The sequence below is a fragment of the Heptranchias perlo genome, chromosome 40 (assembly GCF_035084215.1).
Source record: "Heptranchias perlo isolate sHepPer1 chromosome 40, sHepPer1.hap1, whole genome shotgun sequence".
Classification (NCBI taxonomy): Eukaryota; Metazoa; Chordata; class Chondrichthyes; order Hexanchiformes; family Hexanchidae; genus Heptranchias; species Heptranchias perlo.
Genome location: NC_090364.1, coordinates 14,458,581 through 14,484,280, shown reverse-complemented (window position 1 = coordinate 14,484,280; position 25,700 = coordinate 14,458,581). Strand labels below are relative to the sequence as shown.

The following is a 25,700-nucleotide window of genomic DNA, read 5'->3' as shown; positions in this document are numbered from 1 at the left end:
TCGGTTTGAATTAACCCGCCTATAAACTCCTTGGTGCTGGTGCAGCAATCTAATCAATAAAGCGATTATTAATACAGTACGTCCCCTACACTGCCAAAACGATGCTGCAAACTGCAAACCACCCAGAGCGGCGGCGGCAGCGGCAGCGCGAACGACGGGCTCTAGGACCCGCCGGCCGCCACCCAGGCGAGCTGTGCGGAAGCAGAAAGTGGTTCTGCGGCTCCAGCTGACCACGAGGTCCCAGCTGTTTCCCGCCATTGCTGAATGTTTTTACTACAACTCCAAACCCCCCGATCTTTTTTTTTTAACAAAAAAACCACGCAAGTCTGCGAAACAACCGCTTTGTTTTGTTTTTGAAAACTGGGTGAAATCAAAGGGATCGATGGCTTATTACGCGGGGCAGAAAACACTGCAAGAATTCCGCAAGGCAGAGAAGGAAGTGATTGGAGGCTTGTGTAGGTGTGTATCCATGATGAGTTTGTTTATTTCAGAAACAATGTATCAATGGAGAACGATCAGAAGAGGGGGATTTAAACGCGATCCACACGTGGGGAAGGGAGGAGGGGGGTGGTGAATAACAGGAGAAGGAAGGGGGGAGGGGGCAGCTCTTTCTAACCGAAATACAACATCAGAGGTCGGGAAACATTTTGGTGATTAAAGCTCGCACGGAAATAAAGATAAATTGGGGAGACGGGGACCTTGCATCAATGGGAAGGAAGGAGATGCAAATTTGAAACAGTCGACCACGTGGGAATCCCAGGTCGGATCACCAAACGTTCCATTTTGGAATCTCCCGATGATTGTTTCCAAAGTTTGGAATCTTCAATAATGTATTAACGTTCCAAACGGCGGCCGGAACGCGCCGCGCACGTGGCCATCTCCTCGGTTGTAATTTTTAATATATTTTGCTCCTCTTGTCTCCCAGATCATGGCCGCCCCTCTGTGTCTATTTGTTTTGTAATGTGGATCCTCCCACTTTTTGCAAATTCGCTCTGATTTCTAAAGGAAGCAAAAGTTACGTTTCCCCCCCCCCCCACTATTTTCGATTTTTTTTTTTGCAAATAAAAATCCAACCGATTTTTTTTTTGTTGCTAGGATTTGATGTAGGAGCAGGGCGCCCGTGTGTTGTGTTGTTTTTTTTTTGTTGTTGTTGCTCTGATAGTGGGAACTGCGTGCAAGCCCCGTGAGTAGGCATTTTTAATCTGCTCGCTTGTTGCTGCATTTCTCCTCTTGCGTCCCCGGGGTTAAAAAGAATTGTGTTCCTATGTTTAGATGAGTTCCCAATCTGTGCGGAATGTTTTGCCTTTCGGTGCAGTTAGGTTTGAAGACGCTTCTTTAATCAAATTCTTGCTTCCCCCCCGCCCCCCCCCCCAAAAAATGTTCCCATTCCGAATCCCAATGCCGTTGTTTCCAAGTCGCCGCGCACTAAGGTTTTGCCAGCGCGGAGGGAAAGCGGCCCCAGTCCGGGAACAACCATTACATATCGTCTTAAATTTAAATATATTGATCATTAAACTTCTCCAACTCACATTTTCCATTCATTCATGTTATTTTTTTGAGAGGGAAGGCACCTTAAAATGCAACTGAGATAGTTTAATTTTAAGATCATAAAAATATGATAAACATTATTGTTGGTTGTTTTTTCAACAGAATTTTTAAAGCTTGACTACTTGTCCAATAAAATGGTGATTTAAAAAAAATATATATAATGAACCTCCCCTCCCACCGAGATTAAACTGTTGTTTTAATGCATTTATTATGAATATGAATTTTTGAAAAAAAAATCAACAATATTAAAGAGACAAAACAAATTCTATGTTTTTTTTAAAAAACTGTGTAACCGGAATTAATCGAATGCAATCATATTTCCAGCTGGCAATGGAACTCATTGAAGAAGTTTTGGAGGGGGGCATATAGTGAATTTTATGAATGGGGCTGAAATTGACTAGACGGTTGGCGAATCCGATTGGCTGTTGGAGCTGTAGTCTGATGGTGATGGGCAGCAATGCGAGGGGGCGTGAACTCTTGTGTGCTTCGGACTACTTGGTTTTTGTTTACACTCTTGTGGGCTGAGCTTGTGTTGACACTCAAACCCTCCGGATACAGTCGATTCCACCGACAGGCAGTATCCTCTTAATAGAACGTTCGTCACCTTCATCACCTTTCTTTATTTTTTTTAAAAAAAAGTTTATTACCTTCTTTATGATGCCTTGTACGAAATGCATCGAATCACTAGACTTGGTACAGCACAGAAGGAGGCCATTCGGCCCATCCTGCCTGTGTCGGCTCTTTTGAAAGACCTGTCCAATTAGTCCCCTGCTCTTTCCCCATAGCCCTGCAAAATTTTCCCCCTTCAAGTATTTATCCAATTCCCGTTTGAAAGTTACTATTGAATCTGCTTCCACCGCCCTTTCAGGCAGCGCATTCCAGATCTTAACAACTAAAAACATTTTCCTCTTTTTTTTTACCAATTTCCTTAAACTCTTCAATTCTGCATATTTTGGCTATTTTTCCAAACGTAAACAAAAAACGTTGTTACAGTTGGATTATGAACAATTGGAAAGGGATTATGCTGTAGCAGCTCCTTAGGGATTTTCCCCCATTTTCATCCTTCCTCCTCACCTCATTTCCCAAAGGTGGGGATGGTCCCATGGGCGCTGCCAGTTCTGCAGTACCCTGTGTGAGTGGCTACTTCCATGCATAAACCTATATATTATCAGCAGAGTATTCAGCCATCGGGGATATCATAGTCAAGTGTGGTCTTCCCCTGTGATGGTCACACAAATTGCACTGGTTAGTCGTCAAGAGCAGGAGCCTCGGCTGATTATTTTTTTTCCTATTCTTTTCCCTACCAACCAGGAGGTGTTAAGATCCATTATTGTGCCCACACTGTCACCCTAAATAACTGGCATTAGACTGGGGATTGAATCTGATCTATGTCGGAGGAGTGGGACTAGCTGGATTGCTCTTGCATAGAGCTGGCGCGGACCCGATGGGCCGAAGGGCCTCCTTCCGTGCTGTAACCTTTCCATGATCCCATGTCTCAGAAGCATATTGGCAATGTAACAACTACACGTTCAAATAATCCGTCAACACTCATCGTTTAGAGCCTTGGTCCAACCCCATCTGGAGACTGCGTTCAGTTCTGGGCACTGCACCTCAGGAAGGATATATTGGCCTTGGAGGGGGTGCAGTGCAGATTCACCAGAATGATACCAGAGCTTAAAGAATTAAATTATGGGGACAGGTTGCATTGACTAGGCATGTATTCCCTCCCCTGAGGGACAATCTGATTGCAGTGTTTAAAAAGACAAAAGGATTCGATGGGGTAGATACGGAGAAACTATTTCCTCTGGTGGGGGAATCAAAAACAAGGGAACATAATCTTAAAATTAGAGCTAGGCCACGTAGGAGTAAAATCAGGAAGCACTTTTTCACACAAAGGGTAGTAGAAATCTCCCAGGGTAGGTCATGCCTGACGAACCTGATTGAATTTTTTGAAGAGGTGACTAAAGTAGTGGACAGGGGAATGTCTACGGATGTTGTTTATATGGACTTCCAGAAGGCATTTGATAAAGTCCCTCATAAGAGACTGTTAGCTAAACTTGAAGCTCATGGAATTGAGGGCAAATTATTGACCTGGTTAGGAAATTGGCTGAGCGGCAGGAGGCAGAGAGTCGGGATAATGGGCAGGTACTCAAATTGGCAGGATGTGACTAGATCTGTGTCGGGGCCTCAACTATTCACTGTATTTATTAACGACTTAGATGAAGAGACAGAGAGCCACATATCCAAATTTGCTGATGACACAAAGATAGGCAGCAGTGTAGATGGAAGCATAAAATTACGGAGAGATATTAATAGATTAAGTGAATGGACAAAACTGTGGCAAATGGATTTCAATGTAGGCAAGTGTGAGGTCATCCACTTTGGACCTATGAAAGAGAGATCAGAGTACTTTCAAAATGGTGAAAAGCTCGAAACAGTGGAGGTCCAAAGAGACTTAGGGGTCCATGTACATAGATCATTAAAATGTCATGGACAGGTACAGAAAATAATCAGAAAGGCTAATGGAATGCTGGCCTTTATATCTAGAGAACTAGAATACAAGGGGGTAGAAGTTATGCTACAGCTATACAAAGCCCTGGTTAGACCACACCTGGAGTAAAGTGTTCAGTTCTGGGCACCGCACCTTAGGAAGGATATATTGGCCTTGGAGGGAGTGCAGCGTAGATTTACTAGAATGATACCTGGTTAAATTACGAGGAGAGATTACACAAACTAGGGCTGGATTCCCTGGAATTTAGAAGATTATGGGGTGATTTGATTGAAGTTTTCAAGATATTAAGGGGAACTGATAGGGTAGATAGAGAGAAACTATTCCCGCTGATTGGGGAGTCTAGGACTAGGGGACATAGCCTAAAAATTAGAGCCAGGACTTTCAGGAGTGAAGTTAGGAAACACTTCTACACACAAAGGGTGGTAGAAGTTTGGAACTCTCTTCCACAAACGGCGGTTGATGCTAGCTCAATTGTTAATTTTAAATCTGAGATTGATAGATTTTTGTTAACCAAAGGTATTAAGGGATATGGGGCTAAGGCGGGTATATGGAGTTAGGTCACAGATCAGCCATGATCTCACTGAATGGCGGAACAGGCTCGAGGGGCTAAATGGCCTACTCCTGTTTCTATGTTCCTACGTTCCCCCAAAAGGCTGTGGATACTGGGACAATTGGAGTTTTGAGATTGAGATCGATAGATTTCTGATGGGAGGGGTATAAGGGGATATGAAGCTAAGGCAGGTAAACAGAGTTACGGTACATTGAATGGTGGAACAAGCTCGAGGGGCTGAAGGGCCTGCTCCTGTTCCAATGTTTAGATTCACTTATGAGAGGTGCGAGGGGGCAGCCAGAGCCTATGGAAGTGAATCCCAATGTGGATCGGTGCTTTCAAGAGAAGGATGAAGAAGATTTGGGAGAGGAATAAAAAGACAATGTCTTCAATTCTAGAGAGGAAGAACATGTGCACTGTTTCATTTTGATGACACGAGCCCGACTGCGGCAGTATTGTGTTTGTGATCTTGTCTTGTGATTTTGATTGGAATTTCATTGTTGTGTTCGACAAACACAGAAAAGAAAAGATTTGTGAAACGTATCTCAGTATTTCGGAGCCTCCGATTTTAGCAGTGTTGCTGTTAACAATCCTCTGCTGGCACTGTCCGGCCAGTATCTGCAAACAGCTGTTAGTTTATTTGCTGGGATCTCCTGGGGCGGATGTTGTGTTTGCCGCTCGAGACTTTGGCTGCTTTTCCAAATGTTGGAGTGCCTCCAAAAGGAATTCTGGCACGGAGCCAACCTCAAGATGGGGACCCTGTGTGCAGGGTGTCTCCAAAGCTCACTGATAAGCAACTTGGACTTGTCCAAATGCTGGTTTCGTTTTTGCATCAAATGTGCAGTGAAAATGTGGGGAGGGGGAGGGGGAGGAAGGGAGAGGGGGAAGGGAGAGGAGGGGACAGGGAGGGGAGGGGGCAGGGAGGGGAGGGGGAGGGGAGAGCGGGGAGCAGAAGGAGAGAGGGGGGAGGGGGATGAGGGAGAGGAGGGGAGGGGGACGAGGGAGGAGAGGGGGGGCGGGCTGGTTCTAAGACAATGTTGTCACTGGGCTTATTTAGAATTTGCTACCAGTGCACTGTAGCAAATCAGACTTCAGCCAGTACACTTCACTAATGTGTGATCTGCTTCTTGTGTGATACTCTTAATTCATCACCTTAAATTGCTCCCACCCGCAGTGACAGATCTGTAACTGCCAATACTTCATTATAGCTCAAAGTACTCCCTCCAGATTACATAGAATCACATAGAATGTACAGCAGGGAAACAGGCCATTCGGCCCAACTGGTCCATGCCAGTGTTTATGCTCCACACGAGCCTCCTCTCACCCAACTTCACGTGACACAAGACAGAAGCTGAGTTTGTAAGGATCAGTAATTGTACGTACAGTGATACAAACATTTGACACACTATACCTTACTGAGATCCCCATGACAACACTTCAGGATCTGGCTAATTCGTCAGAAGTATAGGTGGGGGAGAAGGGGAGTGAGACTGTGGACCCTGAGTTAAGGGAACTAGGAACATAGGAACAGGAGTAGGCCATTCAGCCCCTCGTGCCTGCTCCGCCATTTGATAAGATCATGGCTGATCTGTGATCTAACTCCATATACCTGCCTTTGGCCCATATCCCTTAATACCTTTGGTTGCCAAAAAGCTATCCATCTCAGATTTAAATTTAGCAATTGAGCTAGTGTCAATTGCCGTTTGCGGAAGAGAGTTCCAAACTTCTACCAACCTTTGTGTGTAGAAATGTTTTCTAATCTCACTCCTGAAAGGTCTGGCTCTAATTTTTAGACTGTGCCCCCTACTCCTAGAATCCCCAACCAGTGGAAATAGTTTCTCTCTATCCACCCTATCTGTTCCCCTTAATATCTTATAAACTTTGATCAGATCACCCCTTAACCTTCGAAACTCCAGAGAATACAACCCCAATTTGTGTAATCTCTCCTTGTAACTTAACCCTTGAAGTCCGGGTATCATTCTAGTAAACCTACGCTGCACTCCCTCCAAGGCCAATATGTCCTTCCGAAGGTGCGGTGCCCAGAACTGCTCACAGTACTCCAGGTGCGGTCTAACCAGGGTTTTGTATAGCTGCAGCATAACTTCTGCCCCCTTGTACTCTAGTCCTCTAGATATAAAGGCCAACATTCCATTAGCCTTATTAGCCAGAAGGAACTATTGTATTTGCTCCCCTGTACGAAATCCTTTCTGTTTAGTTGTTTGTGAAGAAAGGTCATTTGTTGCTCCCAGAAGCTGGATTATTTCCCTCCCTAATTTGCACAGAGGTTATACTCAAACTTTACAAAGTGCTGATCAAAGCAAGTTGGAATCCCATGGCCCACCCCGGTCACCATCCCACCTCGTACTGGAGAAGGTGCAGAGACGAGCAGCGAGCCTGGTCCCAAGTGCAGAAAGGATGATCTATGAGATATAATCTATTTATATCTCTCTCTATCAATCCTCTATCTAGTCCTCTCTCCTACTTTTTCCGATCTTGGTGAGGCGTTGGCCCCTCTCCTGGGTTTATCAATGAAACCTCCATGAGACGGGAATCACTTTTCCATCCCTTTCTGTCCCTGTATCCAGCCACTCCACAGTCAGTTCCGAGCCTGGCCAGATTAATTCATTAGAGAAACCAGCTCAACAATCACCGATCTTTGTCAAATAGTAAACTCAGAATATCCATTTAAATCAAGCCAGGGACCTAAGAACACAGGATATCAATTTAAACTGGTGAAAGTAACATTTGAAGCCAGTGTTAGGAAGAACTTTATTACTCAAAAGGACGGTAAGTGTTTGGAATTTCAAATTCAGTGACCTGATCCCTCTGCTGTTTAAAATATACTTTTGTGTGTGTTGGGATGTAATGAATTAATCTGGCCAGGCTCGGAACTGACTGTGGAGTGGCTGGATACAGGGACAGAAAGGGATGGAATAGTGATTCCCGTCTCATGGAGGTTTCATTGATAAACCCAGGAGAGGGGCCAACGCCTCACCAAGATCGGAAAAAGTAGGAGAGAGGACTAGATAGAGGATTGATAGAGAGAAATATAAATAGATAGATAGATGGATAGATGGATGTTAGATGACGCCAAGGTTTGTTTTTAAAAGCCTGTAGTTTGCGGCAGAGGGTAGTGGGGTTGGTTGGAGGTGAAAGGGTTAATTCCCTCTGCCGCTACCTGGTGACAATCGCTAAGTTTTGTGGCGAGGGAGAAAGATTGAAATGAAAATGACAATGACTGGTGTGGTCCTGAGCTTCCTGTCACAGCGTGTGTTCTCTCTCTCTCTCTCTCTCGTTTTGAAATACAGTCTCTCAAACATTCCGTTGACACCGGAGAGCCAGCGGGATCACGATCGGCGGATCCGCAGGGAAATCGCCAACAGCAATGAGCGCCGCCGCATGCAGAGCATCAACGCTGGCTTCCAGTCCCTGAAAGTCCTGCTCCCTCACACGGACGGGGAGAAGCTCAGCAAGGTTTGTTAGCACCTTGAGGATTCAAGTTCCCCTTCCTTCCTTCCTTCCATCCATTGTACTCATGGTGTGTCCAGCCTGCTGCCAAACAAAGGGTTTTCCTGTTATTAATTGGAGGATTGTGCAGTGCGCTCCTTCTAAGACTCTTAATCACTTCTCCGGAACTCGTTTTGGGTGTTTCGGTGAAGTTTCAAGTCTTCTTTTCTCATGCTGGTGATTTTCTCGCACCCCCTGCTGGCTCCGTGGGTTAACGCACTGCCCTGGTGTACCGCTGAGCCCTGCGGCCCGGAGAGGTCCCAGGTTGGTGAGCAGTACGGGTCCTGTAACTGATCGTGGTGCCCCTGGTGCAAGGGAGGGGAAGATTTGGGTTCCTACTCCTGCCTGCGGTCCAGTGATTCCAGCTGAATAGTGGGTGACGACTGGTTCAGGCTTAGTCCTGATGCTGTCATGATGGATTAGCCTGCTGACGCTGACTAGCCTCACATATGAAGGTACCGGAGGCCTGTAACCCTTCAAGGAGTCACTAGCTTCAGGATAGGAAGGCAGGGAATTGGACATTGGAAAGATGTTATTCTCTTTCTCGTGTCTCCTTGCATCATGCACCCTCCCCCCTGTTGGCTCCTTTGATCCCATTCCTAAACCAGCTCACAAGTCACCCTGTGGGGGAGCATGTGGTCCTTGTATTTACCGTGTCCCCCCACGGCAGTGCGGTTCCCCAGTTCCAGCCTCTTGCGCGTCCCCGATTTTCATCGCTGTCAAAAAGATTCGACTTGTCTCCAATTGGATATTGTGATACTTTATTAACTTCACACAAGGATCAACACAGGCAAGTACCTACACTGTGATTGTCAGTACAGAATTATATTACCCGTTCCATTCTGGGTAGTAGGTGTGTCTGCTTCTCGCTCCAAACTAACAATGTCTCAGACTCCTCCAGTTATACCCCAAAAGAAGGAACTGCGGCAAAATACATCCAATCAAGTATTCCCCAAAGCAACACGTTCTTGTCCAGATGGGACAGGACCTTGTAACCCCTTTATCTCTCCTTATTCTTAGCACAGTGTTCCTTAGCTCCTGCAGTTGATGGATCACCCTATAGGCTGACGGGAGTTCTAGCTAGCTTCAGCATTCTAATATGTCTGAAGGAGTGAAGATATCATTGTGTTCTTCCCCCCCTGCCCCCACAGTTTGCAATAACAGAATACTCATGGCTGTTAGTCGTCCTGCAGTCTCAGTAAGTTGATTCAAAATCAGTCTATTTGGCGACTTAGCAATTTCAGCTCGAGCTTTGACTGTTTAATCTTTTCAAGCCTGGTTCCCCTAAATATCTTCCAAACCTATATTTCCCTTACATCACTCCACCATTGGTGGTCATGCTTTCAGCTGCCTAGGCCCTAAGCTCTGGAATTCCCTCCCTAAAGCTCTCTACCTCCTTAAGACGCTCCTTAAAAACCTCTCTCTTTGACTAAGCTTTTGGTCACCTCTCCTTATGTGGCTCAGTGTCAAATTTTGTCTGATAATCGCTCCTGTGAAGCACCTGGGGACGTTTTACTGCGTTAAAGGTGCTATATAAATGCAAGTTGTTGTTGTAGATTAAGTTATACAATTGAGGTTTAGGAACGGGAATATTTTCAAACCTCTCTCCCGACAGGCAGCGATCCTGCAACAAACCGCTGAGTACATCTTCGCTTTGGAGGAGGACAAGACCCGATTGATGCAGCAGAACGCACATCTAAAGAGACTCGTACAGGTGAGTGGGGCAGGAGGTTGACATGGAGCCTGAAGCTTTCGTTATTATTAGACGTACTGTCCAGCTAACTAAGGTTTATATTTATATATATTAGAGAGAGCCTGCAACTCCTGTGCTTACAGGAAGGTCCTGGTACACAGTTAGATTCATGTAATAGGTTTAACCGTCCCCATGTACTAATGTTTGAGTCCTTCCAGCTCCCACAGTTTGCATCTACAAGGGGGACACCAAAACTAGGGGCCATAAATATAAGATGGTCACCAATAAATCCAATAGGGAATTCCGGAGAAACTTCTTTACCCAGAGAGTGGTGAGAATGTGGAACTCACTACCACAAGGAGTAGCTGAGGTGAATAGTATAGATGCATAGCTGAGGTGAATAGTATAGATGCATTTAAGGGGAACATAGGAGCAGGAGTAGGCCATTCAGCCCCTCGGGCCTGTCCCGCCATTCAATGAGATCGTGGCTGATCTGTATCCTAACTCCATTCACCCGCCTTGGCTCCATATCCCTTAATACCCTCGGCTAGCAAAAATCTATCGATCTCAGATTTAAATGATTAATTGGGCGAGTATCTGCTGCTTTTTGTGGGAGAGAATTCCACACTTCTCCCACCCTTTGTGTGAAGAAGTGTTTCTAACTTCTCTCCTGAATGGCCTGGCTCTGATTTTGAGGTTCTGTTCCCTTTGTCCTAGACTCCCCCACCAGTGGAAAAAGTTTCTCTCCATCTACCCTATCAATTCCTTTCAAAATCCTAAAAACCTCAATCCAATCCCCCCTTAACCTTCTATATTCCAGGGAATACAGGCCTAGTTTATTGAATCTCTCCTCATAATTTAACCCTTGGAGCCCTGGTAACATTCTGGTGAATCTGCACTGCACTCCTTCCAAGGCCAATATATCCTTCCTAAGGTGCGGTGCCCAGAACTGTACACAGTACTCCAGATGTGGTCTAACCAGGGCTTTGTATAGCTGTAGCAAAACTTCCTCCCCTTTATATTCTAGCCCTCTAGTTATAAAGGCTAACATTCCATTAGCCTTTTTGAAGCTAGATAAGTACATGAGGGATATGCTGATAGGGTTAGATGAAATGAGTGGCAGGAGGCTCGTGTGGAGCATAAACGTCGGCATGGACCTGTGGGGCCGAATGGCCTGTGTCTGTGCTGTAACATTCTATGCAAGGCAGGTAGCGCTATGTGCCACCACTTCATGCTTCAATGATCTGGACTTGAATGTGGGGGGCTTGATCAAGAAGTTTGCAGATGATACAAAAATTGGCCATATGGTTGATAGTGAGGAGGAAAGCTGTAGACTGCAGGAAGATATCAATGGACTGGTCAGGTGGGCAGAAAAGTGGCAAATGGAATTCAATCCAGAGAAGTGTGAGGTAATGCATTTGGGGAGGGCAAACAAGGTAAGGGAACACACAATAAATGGGAGGATACTGAGAGGTGTAGAGGAAGTGAGGGACCTTGGAGTGCATGTCCACAGATCTCTGAAGGTAGCAGGACAGGTAGACAAGGTGGTTAAAAAGGCATACGGGATACTTTCCTTTGTTAGCCGAGGCATAGAATATAAGAGCAGGGAGGTTATGCTGGAACTGTATAAAACATTGGTTAGGCCACAGCTTGAGTACTGTGTACAGTTCTGGTCACCACATTACAGGAAAGATGTGATTGCACTAGAGAGGCTACAGAGGAGATTTACGAGGATGTTGCCAGGACTGGAGAATTTTAGCTATGAGAAAAGATTGGATAGGCTGGGGTTGTTTTCTTTGAAACAAAGGAGGCTGAGGGGACATTTAATTGAGGTGTATAAAATTATGACTGGACTGGATAGAGTGGATAGGGAGGACCTATTTCCCTTAGCAGAGGGCATAGATTTAAAGTATTTGGTAGAAGGATTAGAGGGGAGCTGAGGAGAAACTTTTTCACCCAGAGGGTGGTGGGGGTCTGGAACTCACTGCCTGAAAGGGTGGTAGAGGCAGAAACCCTCAACTCATTTAAAATGTACCTGGATGTGCGCCTGAAGTGCCGTAACCTACAGGGCTACAGACCAAGTGCTGGAAAGTGGGATTAGGCTGGATGGCTCTTTTTCAGCCGGCACGTACACGATGGGCCGAATGTCCTCAATCTGTGCCGTAACTTTCTATGATTCACATTGGTTTTTTTCCCGATGTGCTCACTTCTTGCTGCGTGATGTTGGCCCTCCCCTGACTGGCATCCTCCACCCACCAATGGTACCTACGGACTGTCGCCTGGCTCTCTCCCCCACTTGTCAGCTGCCATCTGCGGTGTGAAAGCCGTTATGACCAGCTGGCCCATGTAAAGCGAGAGAAACAGCAACGTGAAGGACTGGTAAGGGAGAGACAATACCCTGCGAGCAATGAAAGAAAGATTAAAAAGACTTGCATCGCCTTTCAGGACCTCAGGATGTCCCAAAATGCTTTAATACTATTGAAGTATTTTTGAAGTGTAGTCACTGTTGTAATGTAGGAAACGCGGCAGCCAATTTGGGGACAGCAAGATCCCACAAAACAGCAATGTGATAATGACCATATCATCTGTTTTTTGGTGTTAGTTGAGGGATAAATATTGGCCCAGGACACCAGGGAGAACTCTCCTGCTCTTCTTCAAAATACTGCCATGGGATCTTCTGCATCCATCTGAGAGGGCAGACAGAGCCTTGGTTTAATGTCTCATCCAAAAGACGGCACCTCTGACTGCACTGGGAGTGTCCGTCTGGATTTTGTGCTCAAGCCTCTTGGGAGGGACTTGAACCCAGAACCTTCTGACTCCGAGGCGAGAGTGCTACCCACTGAGCCACAGTGCCAGGGGCGCCGACCTAGATCGGTACATCTAATGTTTGTCAGACTCAACTTTATGTCACACTTTAAAGGAAAGTATATATAAAAAAAGGGCCTCTCCAGGAATATAAAATACCAGAGGCAGGTTGTCTGCAGTCTCTTAATGAACATCGGTATAAATTCACCCAGTGTTTATTTAATAGAAGCAGCCACTTCATTGATCTCTATATGACCCAGTGTTTACTTAACAGCAGTGAGACTTTGTAGCCTTAAGGGAACACACACCTAACAGTTTAGGTGAAGAACAATTTATTGTGCAGTGTATTTTTTGACTTTCCGTGAGCACATCGTGGAGGATTTTATTATATAGGTCCTGAATTCCCTCGGAGCTCCCACTCTGCTGCCACAACTTACCATTTCCCTTATCTCTGATTTGAGTCTTCCAAAGTTGGTCTCCTAGGTGGATGGCGCTATTGCTCATTTATCTGTAGGACCTCCTGGTTTCAGCTCCAAGATAAATGGCACTGCTCTATTCTGCCCTAGATTTCTAAGATCTAGCCTGCACTCTCTCTCTCTCTCCCCCTCTCTCTCGATGGGAATGCAGCTTTCCGCACAGTTGGGAGCCTTCCCCTCTTCTCTCCCGCCTCCCACCTCCCCCCACACACACCTCACCACTGCAAGTTATTTTTTCTCACCAATGCCACACCCAGCATCGCCCTCTCAGTGCTCCCACATCCAGGAACCTCGCCCACTCCAGAGACCGGAGAACATAATCTCGGCCGAGGGAGTGCTGCACTGTCGGAGGTGCAGCCTTTTGGATGAGGCGTTAAACCGAGGCCCCGTCTGCCCTCGCAGGTGGACGTAAAAGAGCCCAAGGCACTATTTCGAAGAAGAGCAGAGTCTTCCTGCCCAATATCCCTCAACCAACATCACTTTTAAAAAAACATATTATCTGGCCATTATCACATTGCTGTCCGTGGGATCTTGCTGTGCACAAATTGGCTGCCGTGCAGTGACTACACTTCAAAAGTACTTCATTGGCCATAAAGCACTTTGGGACGGCCTGCGGTCGTGAAAGGCGCTATATAAATGCAAATTCTTTCTTTCTTTCTTACATCCCAAGACTTCCCCCCCCCTCCCCTCCCTTCCCACCCCACAGTGCAGTCATTACCCCTACATTTAGATTCTCATTTAGTTTGTTCTAGTGAAACCAGCTCTGTCACCACTTATTGAAATAACTGGCGGGGCCATGACTTTCCCCCTCTTCAGAGGGCTCAGTGTGAGTTCCAAGGAGGTTCCTGGTTCCATCTACGCTCTCTGTGCTGACTCGGCCCATCTCAGTCTAGGGATGGTGGCTGATTGGCCTCAGTGCCGCTGTGTTTTGTTTTTAAGGCGTTCTCGGGATGTGGGCGTCGCGGGCAAGGCTGGCATTTGTTGCCCCTCCCTAGTTGCCCAGAGAAGGTGGCGGTGGGCCGCCTTCTTGAACCGCTGCAGTGTGGCGGTTTGACACTTCTGAGTGGCTTTCTAGGCCAATTCAGAAGTTAGTTAAGAGTCAACCATACTGGGGTGAGACTGAAGTCACATATCGGCCAGACCGGGTAAGGACAGCACTAAAGGGAGGTTAAAGTGCAACCTAATTAGGAGTGACCTAATAGAGGTCTTTAAAATAATGATGGGGTTTGATAGGATAGACGCAGAGAAGATATCCCCACTTGTGGGGGAGACCGAAACTAGGGGCCATAAATATAAGATAGTCACTAATAAATCCAATAGGGAATTCAGGAGAAACTTATTTATCCAGAGAGTGGTGAGAATGTGGAACTCGCTACCACAAGGAGTAGTTGAGGCAAATATCATAGATAACTTTAAGGGGAAGCCAGATAAGTACATTGTTTAAAGATCAGCGGATAACAGAACCTGCTCGCAGTCTGTTATTCTGTGCATGGGAGGGGCTCTGAATTGGCGCAATCTGCTGCTTTTCCCATCATCCTCCTCAGAGAAGAGGCTAATCTTGAGCAAACTGAAGAAGGGGGGAAAAAAAAATAGCTACATAAAGATGTACCGATTAGATTTTCGTTCTGCCGCCCAAAAATGCTTTGTTGGTGTGTGTGTGTGCTGAGTGACTCACTGGGGTAGAAAGCACATCTGTTTGCTCAGCTGTCACACTGAAAACTGCAGCCTGGCTTTAGAACAAGAGCAGCAGAAAACCCCAGCGAGGTGAATACGCTCCTAAAGGGCCGATTTACTTAAACTGGCTGCTCTCTACCACAGGTTTTACATAGAATTACGTAGAACGTACAGCACAAAAACAGGCCATTCGGCCCAACAGGTCTATTCTGGTGTTTCGGCTCCACACGAGCCTCCTCCCACCTTATTACATCTCACCCTATCATCATATCCTTCTATTCCCTTTCTCCCTCATGTATTTATCCAGCTTCCTCTTAAATGCATCTGTTATTCCCCTCAACCACTCTTTGTGGGAGCGAGTTCCACGTTCTCACCACTCTCTGGGTAAAGAAGTTTCTCCTGAATTCCTTATTGGATTTATTAATGACTATCTTACATTTATGGCCCCTAGCTTTCCATTTCCCCCACAAGTGGAAACATCTTCTCTACGTCTACCCTATCAAACCCTTTCATAATTTTGTAGCACCAGGAACAGAATAGTTGAGCTGTTAAATGGAAGTGGTGTCTGTGAGTGGACCCCACACACTGACTCTATGTGGAGTAAACATCTTATCCCTGTCAGCAGTGGTAGGGAGTTGCCTGTCCTCGGGTCCCACTCTGCCATCCTGAACATGTACGGTTACAGACCTCAGAACCCCAGCCCGGGGAAGAGCCGAGTGGAGGCCAGGCTCGTCCCTGGAGGGAGACGGAGTCCCCCCCTCTCCTTTAACCCTCCCCCCCCAGTCACTGCTGCTCTCTTCGCCAGCAGGCAGAGTGATGGAAGTCTGAAGCAGTGGGGGAGGTCCCCGTTTGCTGCCTCAGTCACAAATCACACATTGTGGAGAAGGGATTGTGTTTTTCAAGAAAGGGGAAAAGCTTCTCAAAACGGGGGGGGTGGGGAACTGAGCAGCGCAGTGGGTTCGATACTGGCCTTTCGTCTCTGGGGCTGTGGGTTTAAATCCAGCCCAGACTGACGGGCTGAAAGTTCCCTTGTGCCAATAGGCGGTGAGGGTTCTATTTGACATGAGTTTGGGGAATGGAAACCCTACAGTGCAAAAGCACCCCCAATTCTGGACTAATTGGCAACCTCACTGAAACAGGCCGCAGGATGGGTGGAGTGAGGATATGAATAAATGTCCTGCATTCGGGCAACTCGTCTGGGGTTGGAGCTGAGGCATGGTTGGTACGAAGATAGGAATAATGACAGGACAGGAAAAGACCCCCTGGTCCATCCAGCCTGTCCCACACCATTGTGATACCATCACAATAAATACACTCCCCACCTCACACCAGGTCATCTCCAGGGAGAGGTGAAAAACCAGATTAGAAACACAGGCCTATTTGAGGGGGCAAATGTGAGAAATTCCTCTCCGACCCCCCCTCCCCCAACTCCGACCCATGGCGATCGAAACCAGTCCAGGAGACTGGTCCATTCTGGCCCTGATCATTCTATGCAGTGCCTACCTTTTCATATGAGGTGATCTCTGCCCCAGCCAGGAAAGGAGCCAGCTCTCGCTTGAAGGAATGGGGCAGGGTAGAGGGAGCTTGTACTCTGCATCTGGCCCGTGGTACATCTGATCTGGGAGTGCTTTGCGCTGGATGTGTGAAATGGGAAGAGCTTCACTCTCTCGCCATCACTCCCCTTGGATGATTTTTTAAAAAAAAGAAGAGTAAGAGTCTGTGGAATATGCGCCGTGGCCAGTGTTCCTGTGTGTGTATTCTAGTGTCTGTCTTGCTAAGTTAGCCTTGGACACCTGTGTCTCTTCCCCCACCCAGGAATACACGGGCTCCTCCCCGAAACGAAAGAGGGGCGATGAATCCGACGAAGGAATCGGTTCTCCAGATTCTGCGGACGAAGAACTTGCGGAACTGAGGCAGCAGCTGGAGAAGGAGCGACAGATGCGCAACACTCTCGAAGAGAAGGTCTGTCCCTTTTCCTTTGGGCCCCGGTGCCACCTGGTCAGTGATAATGGTCCAAAAATTGGCCGTGTGATTGATAGTGAGGAAGAAAGCTGTAGACTGCAGGAAGATATCAATGGACTGGTCAGGTGGGCAGAAAAGTGGCAAATGGAATTCAATCCGGAGAAGTGTGAGGTAATGAATTTGGGGAGGGCAAACAAGGCAAGGGAGTACACAATAAATGGGAGGATACTGAGAGGTGTAGAGGAAGTGAGGGACCTTGGAGTGCATGTCCACAGATCCCTGAAGGTAGCAGGACAGGTAGATAAAGTGGTTAAGAAGGCATACGGGATACTTTCCTTTATTAGCCGAGGCATAGAATATAAGAGCAGGGAGGTTAACTGTACAAAACACTGGTTAGGCCACAGCTTGAGTACTGTGTACAGTTCTGGTCACCACATTACAGGAAAGATGTGATTGCACTAGAGAGGGTACAGAGGAGATTTATGAGGATGTTGCCAGGACTGGAGAATTTTAGCTATGAGGAAAGATTGGATCGGCTGGGGTTGTTTCCTTTGGAACAAAGGAGGCTGAGGGGAGATTTAATTGAGGTGTATAAAATGATGAGGGGCCTAGATAAAGTAGATATGAAGGACCTATTTCCCTTAGCAGAGGGGTCAGTGACCAGGAGGCATAGATTTAAAGTGATTGGTAGAAGGATTAGAGGGGAGCTGAGGAGAAATGTTTTCACCCAGAGGGTGGTGGGGGTCTGGAACTCACTGCCTGAAAGGGTGATAGAGGCAGAAACACTCTTTGCATTTAAAAAGTACTTGGATGTGCACTTGAAGTGCCGTAACCTACAGGGCTACAGACCAAGTGCTGGAAAGTGGGATTAGGTTGGATTGTTCTTTTTCATGGCTGGCACAGACACGATGGGCCGAATGGCCTCCTTCTGTGCCGTAAATTTCTATGATTCTATGTTCCTTGTGTTCATCCACAATCCGTCTACAGATTGAGATCCCGTGCGTCCGGGCTGCTCTCGGGTCTGGGGATGTGTCTGAGCCTCGCTCGCTTCCTGCCTGTATCCCTGTGAAGGATACTGGTCCCCTCGGCTCCAGCTGAGATTGGGAATTCACCACGTGGGGAACTGTCATCAAAGGAATAAATGCTGCCGGTTGGTGGTGTAGCAGACACTGTACTGCGGGTTGGTGGTGTAGCAGACGCTGTACTGCGGGTTGGTGGTGTAGCAGACGCTGTGCTGCGGGTTGGTGGTGTAGCAGACGCTGTACTGTGGGTTGGAGGTGTAGCAGACACTGTACTGCGGGTTGGTGGTGTAGCAGACGCTGTACTGCGGGTTGGTGGTGTAGCAGACACTGTACTGCGGGTTGGTGGTGTAGCAGACGCTGTACTGCGGGTTGGTGCCTTAAGGTGGCCATATTCAGATACCTGAACAGGCATATTGGCTCCTCCTCCCCAGATTGGAGCAAACTCCAGGAATGGACACAGCAAACGTTTTGAGCGTTGGTTATAGCCGCGTGATGTGTGTGCAGCCCCCACACGCACACCCACACGCACACTTACGCACACCCACACGCACACCCACACGCACACCCACATGGATACGACACACACAAACAGACACACATAGACACAGACACATTCTCACACACCCAGATTCACACACTCACGGATTCACACACACACAGACACATTCACACTGACACACACAAACCGACCAGCACGGAGCTCTATTTTGTGACACAGAGTGGACGATGCTGAGGTGCAGCCCCATCAACAGCAAGGATCAAACAGCAGCAACAATCATGTGACTGAAGCAGGTGTTGGTAGACACAGCCAGAAAGTGTCTGTAGAAACCAGTTATCTCATGATTGAAAAACCACTGAACTAACACATTTGCTGCAGTGTGTGTTTGCCCATAAACGAGGCAGTAACATCCGCAGGGACGGGATTCAGCAAATTGGAAACAATTGTGCAGGCTGACTACCTTCCCTCTCTCTGGGTGTCTCTCTCCCTGGGTGTCTCTCTCTATTCTCTTTCTTTCTTTCTCTCCCTCTCTCCCTCGCTCTCTGGGTGTCTCTCTTTTTCTCTGAGTGTATCTCTCCCTCTCTCTATTCTCTCTGTCTCTCTATTCTCTCTCTCTCTCTCCCTCTCTCTCCCTTCTGACCCTCCCTGGATGTGCGTATGTACAAGAGGACCAGTTCCATTAAATCAAAAGCAAAATACTGCGGATGCTGGAAATCTGAAATAAAAACAGAAAATGCTGGAAATACTCAGTGAGTCAGGCAACATCTGTGGAGAAAGAAACAGAGTTAACGTTTCAGCTCGAATGCCTTTCGTCAGAACTGGGAAATGTTAGAGATGAACAGCTTTTAAGCAAATACACAGCCAGGGAAAAGTGAGAATATAAGAGGGAGGGAAAGAACGAAAGGGAAGGATTATGATCTGGTGGAGGGTAAAAGTGAAAAGTGATAAATTACAAAAGGTCTGATGGTGCAAGGCAAAAAAGGGTGTTAATTAATCATCGAAAGGTTACAGCATGGAAGGAGGCCATTCGGCCCATCGAGTCCATGTTGGCTCTATGCAAGAGCAATCCAGCTAGTCCCACTCCCCTGGCCTATCCCCGTAGTTCTGCGAATTTTTTACTTTCAAGTACTTATCCGGTTCCCTTTTGAAGGCCATGATTGACTCTGCCTCCACCACCCCCTCGGGCAGTGCATTCCAGATCCTAACCACTCGCTGTGTAAAAAGGTTTATCCTCATGTCACCTTTGGTTCTTTTGCCAATCACTTTAAATCTATGTCCTCTGGTTCTTGACCCTTCCACCATTGGGAACAGTTTCTCTCTATCTACTCTGTCCAGACCATTCATGATTTTGAATACCTCTATCAAATCTCCTCGCAACCGTCTCTGTTCCAAGGAGAACAACCCCAGCTTCTCCAGTCTATCCAAGTAACTAAAGTCCCTCATCCTTGGAATCATTCTAGCAAATCTCTTCTGCACCCTCTCTAAGGCCTTCACATCTTTGCTAAAGTGCGGTGCCCAGAACTGGACACAATACTCCAGTTGTGGCCGAACCTGTGTTTTATAAAGGTTCATCATGACCTCCTTGCTTTTGTACTCTATGCCTCTATTTATAAAACCCAGGATCCCGTTCTTTTTTAACAGTTTTCTCAACCTGCCCTGCCACCTTCACCGATTTGTGCACACAAACCCCCAGATCTCTCTGCTCCTGCACCCCTTTTAGAATTATGCCCTCTAGTTTATATTGCCTCTCCTCGTTCTTCCTACGGAAATGTGACAAGTATAGAAACAAAGGATGGGTCCAGAGATGGTATAAATGGATAAAGCAGAATAACAGAGAGAGAGTGAAGCATGGAATATTTATAGTTCTGAAGAAGGGTCTTCACCCAGAACATGAACTTATCTGCTCTCTCCACAGGTGCTGACAGATCTGCTGAGTGTTTGGGCTATTTTCCATTTTTGTTTGACATTTTCTGCCGTATTTTGCAGTTAATCCCTAAGCCCATCGACCCTGCAGCGAACCGCAGCGACCCTGCAGTGAACCTCAGCGAACCGCAGCGACCCTGCAGTGAACCTCAGCGAACCGCAGCGACCCTGCAGCGAACCGCAGCGACCCTGCAGCGAACCGCAGCGACCCTGCAGCGAACCGCAGCGACCCTGCAGCGAACCGCAGCGTCTCTGCTCGTTGTTCTCTCAATTAATGTTGAGAAAAGTATTTAAAAATGGGGAGAGTGATATTCCAGAATCTCCACATCTGGACAGTCGTTCTCACACCCAGCACACATCAGCCAAATCTTGCAACCATTGAAACTCTCCCAGACGCTTGAAGGGGAAAGATTTGCAGGGCTCTGGGGAAAGGGCAGGGGGAGTGGGACTAATTGGATAGCTCTTTTAAAGAGCCGGCACGGGCGCGATGGGCCGAATGGCCTCCTTCTGTATCATTCCATGATTCAATGAAATCGCGTCGAGCACCAACTCATCGCCCTTCCTGCCTGTTGGGCTTTTTGCAGGTGAGAGCCCTGGAATCGCAGCTACAGCCCGGGAAGCTGAAGGAGATCCTCCAACAGGCCCAACTACAGCAGGAGCACGACAAGGTGCTGGAACGCCGACGACAGCTGGTGGAGGAGCAACAGAGAACTATCAGCACAGCGCAGGTACGTCCTCGAACCCCACCGCCTCCCGGGCCGCCTGGAATCATCGCTACCTGGACGAGAGCGCGTTCCATATTCTGGCTCGCTGCGCAAGGCCGCAGCCCCTCTTTGATGGAGGCTGCTCCTCGACTTCTGGCTGCACTTCAGTCCCTCGCTCCTGATCTTTGGCCACTTGGTGCTGGGGGAGCAGGGTGGGGGTGCAGGCAAGTCGGAGGATCTCATCGTGGGCCTGATCACAGCTCCATGCTGGACGAGGCCCGTGGGGTGGGGGAGAGGGGGTCACTCTGGCTGCCTGCCTCTCTTCCGCGGCCTTGTCCGCGCCTGAGAGGCCCTGGAGAAGGAGCACTCAGTGTCTGCCGGTACGCTTGAGGCCTTCCGCGACCGGTGGGCACCGCAGGGACTGGAGTTATACTGGATACCAGCAACAACATTATTATTTAAGTTTATAAGTTTCTGTTTTTATTTTACGGTTTGGTTCTTTATTGTTTGTACCCCTCTTAAAAAAAAGGGGGCCGCTTTTGTTTGGCTTTTATTTGATGACACTGGGGTAACCCAGTGTCTTCTTACTGGCTTATTTAGAAAAGGCATAAGTCGGGCTTTAATTTAAAACTTGGGGTTTTCTCAGGTTTTAGTTTGAGCGTAAAAATACAGGAAGGAGATCGACAGGGAGAAAAAGTTGGAGCCCAAAATACCAGGGTAAATTCATAGAAAAATCAGCATCAATTTATTTGGAATGTGACTAAATTCAAGAAGATTGGCGGGGGACTTACTTTTTAAAAAAAATAACACACGGTCAAACTGAATGAAAACCCACAATTCTCTGCATCGCTCGTAGATACTGTTTTATGGGCCTCACGGTCAGACTCGGGTTTCACCCCTAGATAGTTTTTTTAAAAATTAAAAGTCAAATTGAAGAACCCAGTCACTTCCCTGCCACTATGATCATAGAAGCATACTGCGCAGAAGGAGGCCGTTCGGCCCATCGTGCCTGTGCCGGCTCTTTGAAAGAGCTCTCCAATTAGTCCCACTCCCTTGCTCTTTCCCCACAGCCCTGCAAATTTCTCCTTTTTAAGTATTTATCCGATTCCCTTTTGAAAGTTACTATTGAATCTGCTTCCACCGCCTTTTCAGGCAGTGCATTCCGGATCATAACAGCTCGCTGCGTAACGAAAAAATTCTCCTCATCTCCCCCTCTGGCTCTTTTGCCGATTTTATGAGTGCTATCTGGAGGTGAGATAATAAAAGCAGATGGAGATCTTGAACAGGAAGGTGAGGGGGAGGGAACCGCTGCTATTTTTGATTTTAGTAAGCATTGCTTTGGTGCGTGACCCGAGCCAGCCTCTGAGTGATGACCTCAAGTCTTCAGGTGGTGATTGTCTCACTGCACTGCTGTCTCTGCTCTCCAGCTAACCGGGAATGAGAAGAGGTTTGTTGCACTATAAAGACTACAGCCCTCACAGCAAATCGCACAGCCATCGGTTCTTTTCCTGCTGAAAATCAGCTTCAGAGACCCTCGCCCACCTTATCAGTGGCCTCAGTGAGGCACACACAGCTTGCAGTGTGCGTGCTGTTGTCGTGGATACAACTCACGCTCAGGTCCAGATCTGATTTTCGTAAGAAAACAAATGGGAAAATTCAATTATTTTTGTCCCCCCCCCTCAAATTCAAGGAGAAATTAGTTTCTGCTGATTCTCCACTAAAAAATTGGTAAAAACTGAGTTGGTGCATTTTGGTAGGAAGAATAAGGAGGCCGCCTACTCCTTGAAAAATAGGGCTAAGTGGGATATAGATACACGATTCATGAAAAGTAGCGACGCAGGTTAATAAGGTCACAAAAAAGCAAACCAAGTACTGGGGTTCATTTCCAGAGGGATGCAATTGACCAGCAGAGAAGTTATGTTAAACTTGTATAGAACCTTGGTTAGACCACACTTGGATTTTTCTGCACAGTTCTAGTCTCCATATTATAAATAGGATATAGAGGCACTGGAGAAGGTGCAAAAAAAAGACTGACAAGGATGATACCAGAACTGAGAGGCTACAACTATCGGGAAAGACTGAACAGGCTGGGGCTCTTTTCTCTAGAAAAGAGGATGCTGAAAGGTGACCTGATAGAGGTCTTTAAGATTATGAAGGGATTTGATAGAATAGATGTAGAGAACGTGTTTTCATTCATAGGGAAACCAAAACTAGGAGACCTAAAGATCAGATAGTCACTAATAAATCCACCAGAGATTTCAGGAGAAACTTCTTTACCCAGAGAGTGGTGAGAATGTGGAACTCACTACCACAGGGAGTAGTTGAGGCGAATAACATGGATGCATTTAAGGGGAAGCTAGATAAACACATGAGGGAGAAAGGAATAGAAGGATATGCTGATAGGGTGAGATGAAGAGGGGAGGGAGGAGGCTCGTGTGGAGCATAAACACCAGCATGGACCAGTTGGGCCGAATGGCCTGTTTCCGTGCTGTATTTTTATGTAAAACTGATTTTATAGTTCTCTATTTAACGGAGGGGGGTCCTGGAGGGGAGGGGCATGGCTGGTGGTGATGTAGGGGGGAGGGTGGCAGACGAGGATACCCAGGATTGTATGGAGCAAAGTGAGTTAATGCCAGGCTTGAGTTAAGGTCACAATAAATCCTTCACTGTTGCTAGGCCAATGATGTCATCAAGCCTCCTGTGCACCTTTTTTTGTTATTCATTCACGGGATGTGGGCGTCGCTGGCGAGGCCGGCATTTATTGCCCATCCCTAATTGCCCTTGAGAAGGTGGTGGTGAGCCGCCTTCTTGAACCGCTGCAGTTCGTGTATTCCCAATTCCTATAGAATTGAGTTTGTGTAATAATCAGGGTTGCTGGAATGTTTGTGGAGGATGGGAGAATTGTACTGTAGGATGTTCCCTCCACCCTCCCCCTGACTTTCCTTATAAGGTTAACCTTCCTGAGTGGAGAGGACTGCCTGGTGACCTGCTGCGAGGTCTCTGTCCCTTCGACTCTGTAACTCGGGTTTAGATTCTCTCTGGTAACTAAATATGATCCCAGCTGCTGCTGCAGTGTTCTGTGATCTCCTGCCAGCTTGGCCTAGCTCCTCCCTCCAGTCTGATCTGTAGCTCTCCTCCTCCTGCTCTCCGACAGCTGCTCCTGCAGTGCCTCCTCCCATCTCTGCTCGCCTGCTGGCTCATTCTCTGTCTGCAGCTTTCACACGCTGCTGATTTCCAACCCAGCGGCCTTGCTGCCTGCCCCAATCTGAGCTCAGTTTCTCAACCGCTTCCTAATTTTCCCCACTCCCCTCCATAGCTCAGGGGTAGGGGAGGGGGTGGTGGCCGAGGCTGATTGTAACCCTCTCGCTGTTTCCTCGGCCGAGATCACTACAGGCCAGGGATCGCACTGTGGGACCTTCCTGGTCTGCACAGCTCAGTGGAGCTAAAAGGGTTAAATTATGAGGCCAGGTTGCACAGACTAGGCTTGTATTCCCTCGAGTATAGAAGATTAAAGGGATGATCTAATTGAGGTGTTTAAGACGATTAAAATATTTGACAGGGTAGATAGAGAGAAACTATTTCCTCTGGTGGGAGAGTCCAGAACAAGGGGGAATAACCTTAAAATTAATGCTAGGCTGTTCAGGGGTGATGTCAGGAAGCACTTCTTCACACAAAGGGGAGTGGAAATCTGGAACTCTCTCCCACAAAAAGCTGTTGAGGCTGGGGGTCAATTGAAAATTTCAAAACTGAGATTGATAGATTTTTGTTAGGCAAGGGTATTAAGGGTTACGGAATCAAGGTGGGTAGATGGAGTTAATATACAGATCAGCCATGATCTAATTGAATGGCGGAACAGGCTCGAGGGGCTGAATGGCCTCCTCCTGTTCCTATGTCCCTCAGTCTCACACTAAGCAGTGCAATTCCCCACTGGGATCTTGGGGCATTCCTTGTTGCTCCTTCAGACCCTTGTTGACTTCAACTTTATTCATGTGTCGGATGTTTCGACTGCGTGTGACCCCTCACCTGCCTGCTTCCTTCTCCCGTCTCTACCACTGATCAGTTTAAAAATAAGTCGATGTTTGGGTCCAACTCTCCCCTGCCTCCCCACCCCCATCCCACCCCTATTCCCATCCCATCCCCCCACCCCAATCCCATCCCCCACCCCCATCCCATCCATCCCATCCCCCCATCCCATCCCCCCATCCCATCCCCCATCCCATCCCCCCACCCCACCCCATCCCCCCACCCCCATCCCATCCCCCCACCCCATCCCATCCCCCCACCCCCATCCCATCCCATCCCCCCACCCCCACCCCCCCACCCATCCCTCCCACCCATCCCATCCCATCCCATCCCATCCCTCCCACCCATCCCATCCCCCCACCCCCATCCCATCCCCCCACCCCCATCCCATCCCACCCATCCCATCCCCCCACCCCCACCCCATCCCATCCCTCCCACCCATCCCACCCCCCCACCCCCATCCCATCCCCCCACCCCTATCCCACCCCTATTCCCATCCCACCCCCCCACCCCATCCCATCCCTCCCACCCATCCCATCCCCCACCCCCATCCCATCCCTCCCACCCATCCCATCCCCCACCCCCATCCCATCCCTCCCACCCATCCCATCCCCCCACCCCCATCCCACCCCTATTCCCATCCCCCCCACCCCAGCTCACTTTTATCTCTCTGAAACCTCCCTGCTCCCTTGTCCGTTGGGATCTGGTCTGAAGATGCTCAAAGAGCAAAGTGACCATCTGAATAACGTTTCCCGTAGAGAGGTTGCTGTTACCGGGCGGATTTTCCGAGTGCTTGTTACAG

The 25,700-nt window shown here is 47.8% G+C and overlaps 1 protein-coding gene across 3 annotated transcripts in view; it reads left to right on the top strand.

Moving 5' to 3' along the window:
• The first annotated feature begins 221 nt into the window (after positions 1 to 221).
• The window catches only part of LOC137305732 (transcription factor AP-4-like), a 35,143-nt gene continuing 9,664 nt past the window's right edge, over positions 222 to 25,700 (top strand). For 2 of the 3 annotated variants that reach the window (XM_067974668.1, XM_067974667.1), the window contains exons 1-5: positions 222 to 459; positions 7,919 to 8,084; positions 9,733 to 9,831; positions 16,581 to 16,727; positions 20,756 to 20,899. In XM_067974668.1, the coding sequence (XP_067830769.1) occupies positions 383 to 459; positions 7,919 to 8,084; positions 9,733 to 9,831; positions 16,581 to 16,727; positions 20,756 to 20,899 (633 nt within the window). In that variant the 5' untranslated portion in view covers positions 222 to 382. Of the gene's footprint in view, positions 460 to 642; positions 761 to 7,918; positions 8,085 to 9,732; positions 9,832 to 16,580; positions 16,728 to 20,755; positions 20,900 to 25,700 lie in introns of those variants that run through there. The other variant, XM_067974669.1, reaches the window with a different exon arrangement.